Raw genomic sequence first — 15,445 nt, 5'->3', positions numbered from 1 at the left:
GTTCATGGAGTCACATATTTATATGGCTAATCCAGTTCAGTTTCTGATCAATGGTGACCCCCAGGATGTTGATAGTGGGGGGATTCAGTAAAGGTAAGGCCATTGAACATCAAGGGGTGATGTTTGGATTCTCTCTTGTTGGAGATGGTCATTGCCTCGCACTTGTGTGATGCGAATGTTACTCATCATTTGTCAGCCCAAGCCTGCATATTGTCCAGGTTTTGATGCATTCGGACATGGACTGCTTCAGTAATTGAAGAGTTGCGAATGGTGCTGGACATTGTACAATCATCAGCGAATATCCCCACTTCTAACCTTATGATGGAAGGAAGATCATTGATAAAGCGGCTGAAGATGGGTGGGCTGAGGACACTACCCTGAGGAACTCCTGCAGTGATGTCCTGGAGCTGAGATGACTAACCTTCAACAACGACAACCACCTTCCTTTATGCTAGGTATGACTCCAACCAGTGGACAGTCCCACCCTCCCCGATTCCCACTGACTCCAGTTTTGTTGGGGCTCCTTGATGCCACACTCAATCAAATGCTGCCTTGATGTCAAGAGCAGTCACTATCACCTCACCTTGGGAGCTCAGCTCTTTTGTCCATGTTAGAACCAAGGCTGGAATGAGGTCAGGAGCTGAGTGACCCTGGAAGAACCCAAACTGGGTATCAGTGAGCAGGTTATTACTAAGCAAGTGGCACTTCGTAGCACAGATGATGACCCCTTCCATTACTTTACTGATGATCGAGAGTAGACTGACGGGGGCAGTAACTGGCTGGATTGGGTTTGTCCTGCTTTTTGTGTACAGGACATACCTGGGCAATTTTCCACACAGCCAGGTAGATGCCAGTGTTGTAGCTGTACTGGAACAGCTTGGCTAGGGGAGCGGCATCTTCTGGAACACAAATCTCCAGTTCTATTGCCGGAATATTGCCAGGGCCGATAGCCTTTGCAATATCCAGTGTCTTCAGCCGTTTCTTCATATCACGTGGAGTGAATCCAGTTGGCAGAAGACTGGCATCTGTGATGCTGGGGGCCTCTGGAGACTGAGATGGATCATCCACTCGGCACTTCTGGCTGAAGACTGTTGCAAATAATTCAGCCTTATCTTATGCACTGATGTGTTGGGCTCCCTCATCATTGAGGATGGGGATATTTGTGGAGCCTCCTCCTCCTCCAGTGAGTTGTTTAACTGTCCACCACCATTCATGGCTGGACAAGGCAGGGCTGCAGAGCTTACATCTGATCCGTTGGTTGTGGAATCACTTAGCTCTATACCTGCTACTTATGCTGTTTGGCATACAAGTAGCTCTGTGTTGTAGTTCACCAGGTCAACACTTCAATGTTAAGTATGCCTGGTACTGCTCCTGGCATGCCCTCCTGCGCTCTTTATTGAATCAGAGTTGATCCCCTGGCTTGGAGGTAATGCCAGATTGTGGGATATGCCGAACCATGAGGTTACAGAACGTGGTCGAATACAATTCTGCTGCTGATGGCCCACAGCGCTTCATGGATGCCCAGTCTTGAGTTGCTATATCTGTTTGAAACCTACTCCATATAGCACGGTGGTAGTGCCACACATGATGGAGGGTATCCTCAGTGTGAAGACGGGACTTCATCTCCACAAAGACTATGCGGCGGTCACTCCTGCCAATACTGTCACGGAGAGATGCATTATGCAACAGGGAAATTGGTGAGGACGAGATCAAGTATGTTTTCCCTGCTGGTTGGATCCCTCACCACCTGCCACAGGCCCATTCAGCAGTTCAGTCTGTACGGATGCTACCTGACCATTCTTGGTGATAGATATTGAAGTCCCCCACCCAGAGTACATTCTGCACCCTTGCTTCCCCTAAGTGGTGTTCAACATGAGGAGCACTGTGTCATCAGCTGAGGGAGGGTGGTACATGATAATCAGCAGGAGGTTTCCTTGACCATGTTTGACCTGATGCCATGAGACTTCATGGATCTGGAGTTGATGTTGAGGACCAGGGCAACTCCTTCCCGACTGTATACCACTGTGCTGCCACCTATGCTGGGCTGTCCTTCCGTTGGGACGGGACATACCCAGGGACGGTGATGGTGGTGTCTGGGACATTATCTGTAAGGTATGATTCAGTGAGGATGACTATATCAGGCTGTTGCTTGACTAGTCGGTGAGACAGCTCTCCCAATTTTGGCACTAGTCTCCAGATGTTAGTAAGGAGGATTTTGAGGATCGACAGGGCTAAGATTACCATTGTCGTTTCCGGTGCCTAGGTCAACGCCGGGTGGTCTGTCCGGTTTCAATCCTTTTTTATGACTTTGTAGCGGTTTGTGAGAACTGAGTGTCTTTCTAGGCCATTTCAGAGGGCATTTAAGAGTCAACCACATTGCTGTGGGTCTGGAGTCACATATAGGCCAGACCAGGTAAGGACGACAAATTTCTTTCCCTAAAGGGCATTAGTGAGCCAGATGGGTTTTTACAACAAGCAACAGTGGTTTCATGGTCAGCATTAGACTTTAAATTCCAGATTTTTACTGAATTCAAATTGCACCATCTGCTGTTGTGTGATCCAAACCTGGGTCCCCAGAGCATTACCCTGGGTCTCTGGGTTACTAGTTTTCCTGCTAGTTAAAATGCACAGAATTAGACAATAAACAGTTATAATCAACACTGATGAGACCCTAAGTCAATAATTATTCATTAATATTGACCATAACATTTACTACAAGAAATATCTTGGTTTGAAACAACAAGGGAAGCAGAAACTTAGGTACTTCCAGCAGTTTACCAAGAATCTGACCAAGGCAGCAAAGAAACATCTATTAGCAGCCTGGCTAATAAGGGATTCCAATATATACCAAGTACAACAGAATAAATGCCTTCCGAAAGTAAATAATATTCTCTGTAAACATTGACTGCTTTACAATTAGAACTCAAAATAAAAAGCATAATTCAGATCACATCTGTATCTCTCTCAGTAGTAAAAATGGAACACCTAACATTTGTTTAAATAAGCTGTATCCAAATAAGGCATTTAGAATTCATTCTCTAGCAGGTTTTCAAATCATTTAGATAAATTAAGAAACTTAGAAATCTTGTTAGAACATGAATGCACACACCTTGGCAGTTAGTGAATTATGCTGATGCATGCTGGATAATGTGACACATGCTCAGACTGGGGGTACCAAGTGAATTGCATGCATAGAGTGATACTTATTGGAAAAATATCAACTGCAAGTCCAAGCTTTTCAGCAGGGTTGGTTGGGGCCTTCAAATTTAAAAATACTCAAAAGACACGGGAGACAATTTTAGCGTTAAGATCAATTATGCTATTTGTGAAGTATGCATTTTTCTAGGTAAGTTACAAACCTTACTTTGAGCCCTTAGTCAGCAGGCTAAAGGGGGAAAATGACAGGTGAAAACGTTTTCAAAAAATACGTTGAACGATTGGATTAGTACACTTTCTTTCTTTTATTGGTTCAATATAAGCTACCTGAAATGCAGCCACCTATCTGCCTTGAGTTGCAATTTATTGTGCAGTTATATCTCACAAAACAAAATTGGCAATAAATTTTGCAATTTTACTGAGGAATCCCTTCATACCCCTCTGGAAAATGTAAACCACCAATCAATAGCTAAATCCATGCATTGTTGATTGTTTTTATATATCTTTAAAAGCTTTATCATCAGTGTTTCTTTAGTTACTTTCCTTGCTTTTGATTTGTGCATTTGCTATCTTTTCAGTTACAATTTGTTATTGTTGATTAATTCAAATAAAACAGTGTGTGATAAAGCAAGAGTGAAGTCACTGTGTGATGGGAAAATGACAAATATGAAGTTCAGGGAAATGCAGTTTTTTATGCAGATCGTAACATTGAAGTTTGGATTACAAACTGCACCATACAACATACATACTTAAATTTTTACAGACATAAATATTTGTCTCATCTTTCAATCAATATTTTTGATTTCACGTTTAACTAGTGAATGAATAATTCAATTTGGTTGTATACAAATAATTTCGATTGAAGTATAGCTTATAAACATTTAGATTGCAATTTGAAATTTCTTGGGTAACTATTTATCATATTAACAGATTTGACTGTTAAATATAAACTGACTTATTTAAATTGAGTTGAACAGATACTTAAGCTCAACATAGTTTAAGGGAAAATGTGCACAATTACAATCAGTCATGCCTTAAGTTGGTTTTTAAAACTTTTTAGTTCACCAAAAATTGTGTTTTATGAAATCATATATTTCTATGGTTTACTGTACTTCTGCTAAGAAAAAACTTCTGGAAATTTTGTGCTCAAAAAATGAAGGACATTAATTTTGCAGAAAACATTTTTCTTTTCATGTACCCGAAATCCACATCAAGCATCCCTCAATATTGCATGATTAGAGGGAGAATAATGCTCCCTCTACTCTGTCCCAACAATTCACTTCAGCCTAGACATCATGAGGTCCCTAAATGTGCACTTGTAACATTTTTCCACTTACCATAAAGTCACTCAGTAGCATTAGAGCAAGGTACAGTACAGGGGGCAGTTTTATAATGTGTATAATCCTTGCAATGAATTTAGTTGAGACTACCTAAATTCATTTCATATGCATAGTTTGCAGCCAAAGAAAATTTTATGCCAATTTGAAGGAAAAGGCCAGTGTCTACCTACTATACCAGTACCGTGGAAAATCTATTATGAATTATTGCTTTTACTTTATGCAACATTTAAAATTGTAAAATGTTAAGATTATACCAAGCGAAGTCCTTTAACGTTGCTCTATTGGGCAACATTTATTTCTTTTAACTGTGCTGATCTTGGAAAATACAATTGTATATTACCTGTTCCATTTACTGAAGTTTGAACTTTCAAAGACTGCTGACTTGAAGAATCATCACCTCTAAAAGAGAACAGAACTCAAGAAAATGCTGATATACATTTCAGGAAATCAGACAATTAAATGTATGTAATATCTAAAACTGTATAACTATTTCATTGAAAAGTCAAATTCACTTAATTCATATTTTCATAACTTAGCAGTAGCAACTCATTAATAAGGAATGACCAGTCATTAGAACATATTTCTTGTTCAATAGGTCACTGATGCACAAAGTATAAATGAGGCTTCCTCATTAATCCAGAAGGGGATTTTATATGAGTTGGTACAATGCCAAAATAAATTTCCATCTGTGATTGAGCATTTTCTGAAGGAATTCCAAATTCCCACATGGTTACTTCAGGGTTTGATATTCCTCAACAGCTAAATATTTTTGTATTTCATTTAGATATATTCCTAGCATCAAGAATGAATGTTTCAGCAACATTATCAGAATCAATCCATAATTGATGCATCAATTTAGCTCCCATTTTCAAATACATATAAGGAGTCGCAATGGGATACAATCCATGTTCTCATAAGTTGCACTGAAATTACCAGTGAAAATAAAAAACAGATACAAACTAGCATACAGCTAGCTCCAGTTACAAGATTTAGATGGTCAGACACTCTGCTTCCACGAGAGTGGTAAACAGTAGCCATCTTCAATTTGAAGAATCAGCTTTTCTTAAATAACCAAACAATACTGTCTACAAAATAAATGGTATATCACTACACTTTGTAAATTACAGGATTAGTTTCACTCCTATGACTTCATAATTCATTTATATTGTATGATTGAATATTGTGTGTTTTTAATACCAGTGCAATATGCATTTAATGCATCAGCTTTATGCAATACCCCATATACAGATAAGGTCAATAATGCTACTTTTAATTCTTGAAGAATATATTAATAGTCAATTATATAATTAATACCTACTAGGGTCTCTCATATCATACCCCTTTCTTACACTACACAATTATTATTCCTCTGAAGTATTGACTCTTTTGCAAGTATACTGATGTACTCTTCTAGTCATCATGTACAGAAATGCAACCTCAATTAGCTCTTTATCTATTGTACCTGGTTTTGATCACATCAGAGATTTTCTGTTCCAGCTCTATTCGCTTTAATTTTTCCTTTTCTAGTTCTTGCTTTAGAGTTTCAGCATTTGTCTCTTCCCTAAGCTTCCTTAACTCCTCCTCTGTTTAGGAAAGAAATAAGAGGACAGATTTTAATAGAACTCCATCACAATAGATTGATTATGCAATAATCATAATACATTATTAGGAAGTGCCATATTAAATTTATTGCACAGTACTTATCTAACTGTGAGGCCACAAACTTGACTTCATTATTGTCAGCCTTGGTGAGTCAAATCAAATTACAATCTCAGATTTACTCATTTTTTAAAAAAACTTGTTCAGTTTATTTATGTGGTGTGCCTGTGGCCAGTTTGGTGTTTTGGACACATTGATTACAGACTGTTTTCCACGAATTTGCAATGATTACAAGATAAATCTTCTTAAGAGAAGAAAGGACACATATACAGAATTGTTTTCAAAAAACATCTTGCTGTGTTTTTCATACCACCTCAAAAAGATTCACATACAAATTAATTTGAAATGCAAAGGCTTGTGCAGATGAACTGAACAACCACTGTGTGCACAGCAAAACACCACAAAGCACAATAAGATGAAATGCCATGTGATTTGCATTTTGCTGAAGTTGGTTAAGGGAGGGTGGGGGAGGCAGTTAATGTTGTCTAAGACACTAGAAAAACACCTTGCTGCTCTTCAACTAGTACAAAGACTGTTTCTTTTAACATCCATCTGAACAACCAAAAAGACAAATGGGATCTCAGCTAAAAGAATAATTCAAAACATGACACCTCTGGCAATGCAGCACTTTCATACTGCTACACTGGATAGACTATAAGATCGAATCCTGAGTTTGCATCATTCTGAACTTGAGATGGCTTGCTAAATTCTTTTAATTGGTCAAAGATCTTTCAGATGTTCAACTGTGCCTGGTTCCACCTCTGTATAGGCAGCACTTGGGAAATGCTATTGTGTACCAGACTAACCTGTCAGTTTCTTCCAACAATCACTTACCATGTTATATAGCATATACAATGTCAAATCCCTTGACATTTAAAGTCAATAGCACATTATGCATACCAAATGGTTCAATATTTTTCATGAAATTTCATGAAAAAAAAATCTATCCACAGCATTTCAAGCTGTCATCCTGAGCTTTATCAGTGGGAAACGTGACAGCCAATTTGCACACAGCAAGCTCCCACAAACAGGAATGCAATAATGACTGGATGATTTATTTTAGTGATGTTGATTGAGGGATAAACACTGTCCAGGACACCAGGCATGACTTCCCTGGTCTTCTTGGGGCCATGGGTTTTTTTCACCTGAAAGCACAGGTAATTCTGCACTAGTGTCAGCCTAGATTTCTGAACTCAAATTTCTGGAGTGGAACCCAAAACCTTCTGACTCAGAGGTGAGAGCACTATCAACTGAACCCTGGCTGACATTGCTTTCTCTTTTTCAGAGATGCCAGCCTACCAGTGTTCTATTAAAGTAGAAGCTATGGCATCTTTACTGATGTACTGAATATGTATGCTTGAACATTATTATTTTATATTAATCTACAGAATGGAACATTTACCCAGATATATAAGTTTGAACATTTATTGTCTCAAGCTTTTTTTAAAAAGCAGTATTTTAATTTATTTTTTTAATAAAATTATAGTATAATTTTGTTTAAAACCTATTCAATTGAAGGTAACCTTTCCTTAACACTCCTTCCCTGTCATCAGGACCGGCAAATCTTCTGCAAACAAGGTTCTCCTGTTGTGGCTCTTATTGACCACAAGATGGTGCAGAAGAGTAATGCAGGTAAACAATTCTTTCATACAACTGTATCTTCATTTCCCATTCCTCTGCTTTCACCCTTGTCCTTCTACTGTAGAGCCTTTGCCTTCATCTTCTGTTTCCATTAGCTATTACATTTACCAGATCATTTTGTACACTTGCTAGTACAATGTGACCCATCATAAAGTACATCTTCACCTCACCCCTCTTTGCTTTCCAAATGCACTCTTCCTTCCATGGACACAAGTTCACTTTCTCATCACTCGGATCCTCCCCGGACACCTTCTTATGAAGCACCTTCCGGTTTGTTCCTAGCTACACCATTTTCTGTTATGAAAGATAAAGATTTACATGCACTTCTTCCAATGTATTGCATTGGACTGAAAGTTCACAGATCAATCTCCTCTATATTGGGAATCCCAAACATGAACTGGATGATCATCTCAATAAAAACAGAAAATTCTGGAAAAACTCGGTAGGCTTTGGCAGCATCTGTGGAGAGAGAAACAGATTAATGCTTCAAGGCCGTATGACTCTTCAGAACTCTGAAGAGCTATACGGGCTCAAAATGTTAACTCTACTTCTCTCTCCACAGATGCTGCCAGGCCTGAGTTTTTCAAGCATTTTCTGTTTTTACTGCAGATTTGCAGCATCCCAGTGTTTTGCTTTTATGAAGTCTCGATACTGTTCACAAGCATAATCCTGACCTCTGCAGCTTGTTGCTTCCTCTCCCTTTTCTTTCCAATTCAATCTTTCAACTTTGGGCTTCCGACGTTGTTCCAACCAACCCCAATCTAGATTTCAGGAATCTCCCTGGACATGCCAGAAATCAATTTCAAACTTCAGGTTTCAAGTTTCTCCAATCCACATTTAGCTTTATCCCCATCCACTTTGGATTTGCTTTAATTGCCCTCTGTGTTTCTTGTGTCTATTCACAGCCTGACTGAAAGGGCCTTTGTGCATCATTTAGCACTTTTTATTTTTTCCAGTTTTTCATCAGAAATCCATCTGACTGTTAAACCTCTTAGCACTTACCTTTATCTAACTTCATTTCCTATAAGCAAGCACTGTAGTATTCATGAGACACCAATATACATAACTGAAACAAATACTGCCAAAATGCTGCCATTAATAAGTAAATACGTTATATCAGCACATTTTGAAAAGGTATTTGAGTTGTAATCTCCTTTGGGAGGACATGAGGTGGGGCTTCACATGATAAAAAAAAGAAACGTTCTCATGGTGATTTATGTTCACTAGATTACCTTTGAATTTAGTTCCTTCACACAGTATTTGAGTTGGATGTTTTGGCCATTTAATTAAGTAAATATTCTTTTCCTTCATCAAATTGAGAAATATGTTTTAAACATACTTCTACTCTTTTGGTCTATTAAACCATTTCAGTGACATAAATATTAAGAAAATGAGAACAAACAGAATCAAGGTTTCAGCTTTTAAAGAGTGCTCTATTTGGTCAGTACCTACAATACCTGGCATACCTAAAAATGAGGCGTCAACCTGGTGAAGCTACAACACAGGATTACTTGCATGTCAGACAGCATAAGTAGCAAGTGATAGAGCTAAGCAATTCCACAACCAACGTATCAGATCCAAGCTCTGCAGTCCTACCACATCCAGTTGTGAATGGCAGCAGACAATTAAACAACTCACTGGAGGAGGAAACTCCACAAATATCCCCATCCACAATGATGGAGGAGTCCAGCACAAAAGTGCAAAAGGTAAGGCTGAAGCATTCAAAACAACCTTCAGTTAGAAGTGCCGAATGGATGAATCATCTCGACTTCTGCCAGAGTTCCCCAACATCACAGATGCCAGTCTTCAGCCAATTCTATTCACTCCATGTGATATCACAAAACAATTGAAGGCACTGGCTACTGCAAAAGCTTTGAGCCCTTAACAACATTCCAGCAATAGTACTGAAGATTTGTGCTCCAGAACTTGTCCCACCTGAACCAAGCTGTTCCAATACAGCTACAACACAGGTATCTACCTGGCAATGTGGGAAATTGCCCAGCTATGTTCAGTACACAAAAAGCGGGACAAATCCAACCCAGCCGATTACCGCCCCATCAGTCTGCTCTCCACCCCATCAGCCTAATCGCCAACATCAGTAAAGTAATGGAAGGGGTCATCAACAGTGCTATCAAGCGGCACTTGCTTAGCAATAACCTGCTCGGTTTGGGTTCCACCAGGGCCATGCAGCTCCTGATCTCATTATAGCCATGGTTCAAACATGGTCAAAAGAGCTGAGCTCCCGAAGTGAGGCAAGACTGACTGCCCTTGACATCAAGACAGCATTTGAGAGTGTGGCATCAAGGAGCTCTAGCAAAACTGAAGTCAATGGGAATCTGGGGGAATGTTCTCTGCTGGTTGGAGTCATATCTAGCAGAAAGGAAGATAGTTGTGGTTGTTGGAGGTCAATCATCTCAGTTCCAGGACATCACTGCAGGAGTTCCTCAAAATAGTGTCTTAGGCCCAAACATCTTCAGCTGTTTCATCAATGACCTTCCTTCCATCGTAAGGTCAGAAGTTGGGATGTTCGCTGATGATTGCACAACGTTCAGCACCATTCGCGAATGCTTAGACACTGAAGCAGTCCATATCCAAATACAGCAAGACCTGGATAATATCCAGGCTTGGGCTGACAAGTGGCAAGTAACATTGAGGCCACAAGTGACAGGCAATGACCATCTCTAACAAGAGAGAATCTAACCATCACCCCTTGACATTCAATGGCATTACCATTGCTAAATCCCCCACTTTCAACAACCTGAGGGTTACCATTGATCAGAAACTGAACTGGACTAGCCACATAAATTCTATGGCTACAAGAGCAGGTCAGAGACTGGCACTCTCACCTCTGAATCAGAAAATTGCAAGTCCAAGGCACACTTCACAAACTCTAAATGTGTAATACCAAAACAGTGAAGAACTGTCAGAGGCATTGCCTTTCAGATGTGGCATTAAACTATTGCCCTCTCACAAGGCCCACAGCACCATACAATATAAAGTAAGAATAATTGACAGAGTAAGTCACTAAAGGGAGAGAAGGAATAACTTACATAGATGGCATCTCTTAGGCAAGTGACCTTGCTCCTTTGCTGTAGGCACATGAAGCCTGCAGCAGTCATTTCCCCAGCCAAGTGGAAACCTCCAAAAGCAACATACAGAAGAAGAGGGGGAGCAAGGAAGTTTTTTCTGGATTCCGAAAAATATTTATTCCTCAACCTAAAGGACAGATTATCTGCTCAATAATTTCATTGCCGTTTGAGAAACCTCACTGTGCAACAGTAACCATACTTCAAATGAACTTGTTGATTCTGCAGTTCTTTGGGAAATCCTGAGATCATGAACGTTCTTATGGTTGATGTATGAAGTTACTAAAATCAATTCAGAGTTGAGGATTACAAAGTACTCAGAAGAGAGAGGTGATTGTTTTCTGAACACTAGGTCAAGCAAATTCAAATAACTTTAGCAGGTTCCTGCTAAGATTTCCACTTTTGGGGTGAGGAAATGAATGCCGCAGGCTTCAAGTGCCTGCAGCAAAGAAGCAAGGTCCCTTGCCTAAGAGATGTCATCCTGCTCTTTCTTTAGTGACTTACTCTGTCAATTATTCATATATTATGTTACTACAAAGATATATTTGGTGAATTATTGATGAAAGGAAATTCATCACTTGAACTAACAGCTTATTTACATGTGTATCCTGCACACATGGTACATGGACATTTCTCATTTCATTGAGAAATGAAATACTTCACTACTTTGTAAAAGGAGTAGCTAAAAGCACATTAAGGTCAAGCAAAACTCTTGACGTTTCGAGTCCTCATGACCCTTCAGCAGAACTGGGTGAATCCAAGGAGAGGGGTGAAATATAAGCTGGATAAAGGTGGGGGGGGTTGGGTGGGGGGAGAGAAGTGGAGGGGGTTGGTGTGGTTGTAGGGACAAGCAAGCAGTGATAGGAGCAGATCATCAAAAGATGTCACAGACAAAAGAACACAGAGGTGTTAAAGTTGGTGATATTATCTAAACGAATGTGCTAATTAAGAATGGATGGTAGGGCACTCAAGGTATAGCTCTAGTGGGGGTGGGGGGCCATAAAAGATTTAAAAATAATGGAAATAGTTGGGAAAAGAAAAATCTATATAAATTATTGGAAAAAACAAAAGGAAGGGGGAAGAAACAGAAAGGGGGTGGGGATGGAGGAGGGAGCTCAAGACCTAAAGTTGTTGAATTCAATATTCAGTACGGAAGGCTGTAAAGTGCCTAGTCGGAAGATGAGGTGCTGTTCCTCCAGTTTGCGTTGGGCTTCACTGGAACAATGCAGCAAGCCAAGGACAGACATGTGGGCAAGAGAGCAGGGTGGAGTGTTAAAATGGCAAGTGACAGGGAGGTATGGGTCATTCTTGCAGACCGCATTGGGAGCAACGAATGCAGTAGACTAATTTGGGGGAAATGCAAGTGAAATGCTGCTTCACTTCATTTCACTTGCATTTCCCCCAACTTAGTCTACTGCATTCGTTGCTCCCAATGCGGTCTCCTCTACAATGGAGAGACCAAACGTAAACTGGGCGACCGCTTTGCAGAACACCTGCGGTCTGTCTGCAAGAATGACCCAAACATCCCTGTCGCTTGCCATTTTAACACTCCACCCTGCTCTCTTGCCCACGTCTGTCCTTGGCTTGCTGCATTGTTCCAGTGAAGCCCAACGCAAACTGGAGGAACAGCATCTCATTTTCCGACTAGGCACTTTACAGCCTTCCGGACTCAATATTGAATTCAACAACTTTAGATCTTGACCTCCCTCCTCCATCCCCACCCCCTTTCTGTTTCTTCCCCCTTCCTTTTGTTTTTTCCAATAATTTATATAGATTTTTCTTTTCCCAACTATTTCCATTATTTTTAAATCTTTTATGCCCCCCACCACCCCCACTAGAGCTATACCTTGAGTGCCCTGCCATCCATTCTTAATTAGCACATTCGTTTAGATAATATCACCAACTTCAACACCCCTGTGTTCCTTTGTATTGTGACATCTTTTGATTATCTGCTCCTATCACTGCTTGCTTGTCCCTACAACCACACCACCCCCCTCCACTCCTCTCTCTCTCTCTTTCTCTCTCCCCCCCCACCACCACCACCCCCTCCCCACCTTAAACCAGCTTATATTTCACCCCTCTCCTTGGATTCACCCAGTTCTGCTGAAGGGTCATGAGGACTCGAAACGTCAACTCTTTTCTTCTCTGCTGATGCTGCCAGACCTGCTGAGTTTTTCCAGGTAATTCTGTTTTTGTTTTGTTTTCCAGCATCCACAGTTTTTTGTTTTTATCTTACGTAAAACTCTTGCCAGGTGAAAAAGAAGTTACATAAAGCCAGTCATTGAATGGACAATAAACATTTTGCCTTTCTGGACTAGGGTTAAACCAACATCTAAAAGCCCCAACACTTTCTGTCCTAATGCTGAACTCTAACAGTCACAAGTTTTTACTTTTAACTGTATGTCTTTAAGAGCTCAGCTTGCCAACACAGGTGCTGCAATGGGTAATTTTGGCTGACAATCCACCAAAGAAATGGAACAAAAAAGAGTGGGCCAATTCTGGTGTTCTGCCACTAGATGTCACATATTACATTTACAAAGCATACTAAAATATACAGGACAAAACATCACTGCATCAACTTTGTTTCTTACTTCATGCTAACATAACTCATCGAGTAAGATTCAGTGAAATTTAGTATTTAAGCACTAGCTTGGTTATAGTATGTTTTCAGCGTCAGGGTTTCAGTACTCCCATAGCATCAGCACACAATAATGTAAACTAAGAGAACTTCATGTCTCTCGACACCTGGATTCAACTTTTCAGTGGGACCTGAATGGCAGTCGGAAACAAGAGAAAATTGAGTGGATTCATTGGCATAACTGATCCAATGGCATTGGTTTAGCAAAAAGAGGAGAGTGAAAGAGTGAGGCTTCAAGGTAACGGATCTTCTATGTGGTGGCAACAATGCATTGAAAGGGGTTACAAGCATTTAACAGGACAGAGGAAACTGCTATTTTGATAAGATAGCACAAGGCCCACAAATGTAATCAGCTGCATAGACATCTGTTATGTTTAATTTGAGGAATGCAATCAATATTGGGAGAAATGTTTTGGCAATATTCAGAGTAAAAGCAAAGAAATGTATAAAACCATATGCAGTTTTAAGTCTACAAATCCTACTGGGCATTGCATAAATCTGATTTTGTCCAAATTATATTCTGTTCCATTTAAGAGAAATAGAACCAGAGGAGTGATTCCATTTGTCCATTCCCCTTTTAAAAATGCTTTTCCACTTCTAGAAAAATAAATATGCAGACTTAATTTAATCTTATTCTTTCATTTTATCAGCTTTATCATTTTGGAAGAGTATTTTTTTAAGTCTGAAAAAACTAGTTTGCATTACAATATAACAAAGCATTGGCTGAGCAACACAAGGTATCATTTAAACATTCAAAACTTTGTATGCATGTACATCATTTACAAGGATCATAACAATAGTAGATAGAATGGAACCTAGGTCCTAAAAATAATCATTTGAATGATTAAGAGTAGTATTTTATTCTATTACATTAAGGCTGTACTGTGTTGCAGTAAACCAACAGGGAATTTGCATTTAATCATTGGAAATCCTCTTATGACTCCATCAGTGTATTGTACTTCAAACAGAGTCTGCAGTTGTATAATTGATATTGAACTGGCTTGCATAATCATTAAATCTTAGTTACGCTGTCAAATAGGATTACATCAATACTAACTACCCAGCTTTGCATTCTATTTAGTGCAACATGTAGCATTCAAAATCTGATCAAAAGTGCCATAAATATTATTCTAATCACCAGTACTCTACTACCACCCATCCAAAATGTTAAGTTCACAAACCCCACAGTATTAGGGCTTATATGTTCTCTGAAAAATAATGAAAAAAACATATCTCCATTCCAGGATGACATTTCAATTTGGGAAAAACTAGTTAGAGGTCATGCAGAAACTGGATGTCAATAATAATTGTATGACTGCCAAAATTATTTGCTAGAAAGAATTTTTTTAAAACTTATACAGTACTTTACACAATTATAATTCATTATTTCATAGGCCAAATTTTCACAATCTTCCTTTGTAACTTGTCACTTACATTTTATTCAAAACTAAATTATGAACTATCTAATTTGTTAATTATAAATTAGATTCTGAGAAAAAGATATGCATTTAAACCATGTATTTCATGACCTCAGAACACCTCAAAGCACTTTACAGCCAATGAAGTACTTTTGAAGTGTAACTGCAATTGTAGTGTAGGAAACACAGCAGCTAAACTGTGCATAGCTAGCTCCCACAAACAGCAATGTGAGAATGGTCATATAATCTGTTTTCTGTGATGTTGATTGGCTAACTCCCCTGCTCTTCTTCGAAATAATGCCACAAGATCTTTTATGGTCTATCTGAGAAGGGAAGCCAGGGCCTCAGTTTAATGTCTCATCCAAAAGATGGCAGTGCCAACAGTGCAGCACTCCCTCAATGTTCCACTAGTGTCAGCCTTGATTTTGTGCTCAAGTCCCGCAGAGGGACGTGAACCCACAATCTTCTGACTCAAAAGGCAATCATTACCAACTGAGCTACAGCTGA

General features: G+C 39.5%; 1 protein-coding gene across 2 annotated transcripts in view; it reads right to left on the bottom strand.

Annotated features, from left to right (window-relative positions):
• Positions 1-15,445, bottom strand: part of gramd4a (GRAM domain containing 4a) — a 144,698-nt gene that overhangs the window by 51,206 nt on the left and 78,047 nt on the right. For both annotated transcript variants that reach the window (XM_041203181.1, XM_041203180.1), the window contains exons 4-5: positions 5,959-6,079; positions 4,837-4,895 (exon numbers count right to left, since the gene is read on the bottom strand). In XM_041203181.1, the coding sequence (XP_041059115.1) occupies positions 4,837-4,895; positions 5,959-6,079 (180 nt within the window). The remainder of the gene's footprint in view (positions 1-4,836; positions 4,896-5,958; positions 6,080-15,445) is intronic.

Source organism: Carcharodon carcharias, chromosome 13, assembly GCF_017639515.1.
Source record: "Carcharodon carcharias isolate sCarCar2 chromosome 13, sCarCar2.pri, whole genome shotgun sequence".
NCBI classification, from domain to species: domain Eukaryota; kingdom Metazoa; phylum Chordata; class Chondrichthyes; order Lamniformes; family Lamnidae; genus Carcharodon; species Carcharodon carcharias.
This window is presented reverse-complemented; position numbering and strand designations above follow the sequence as displayed.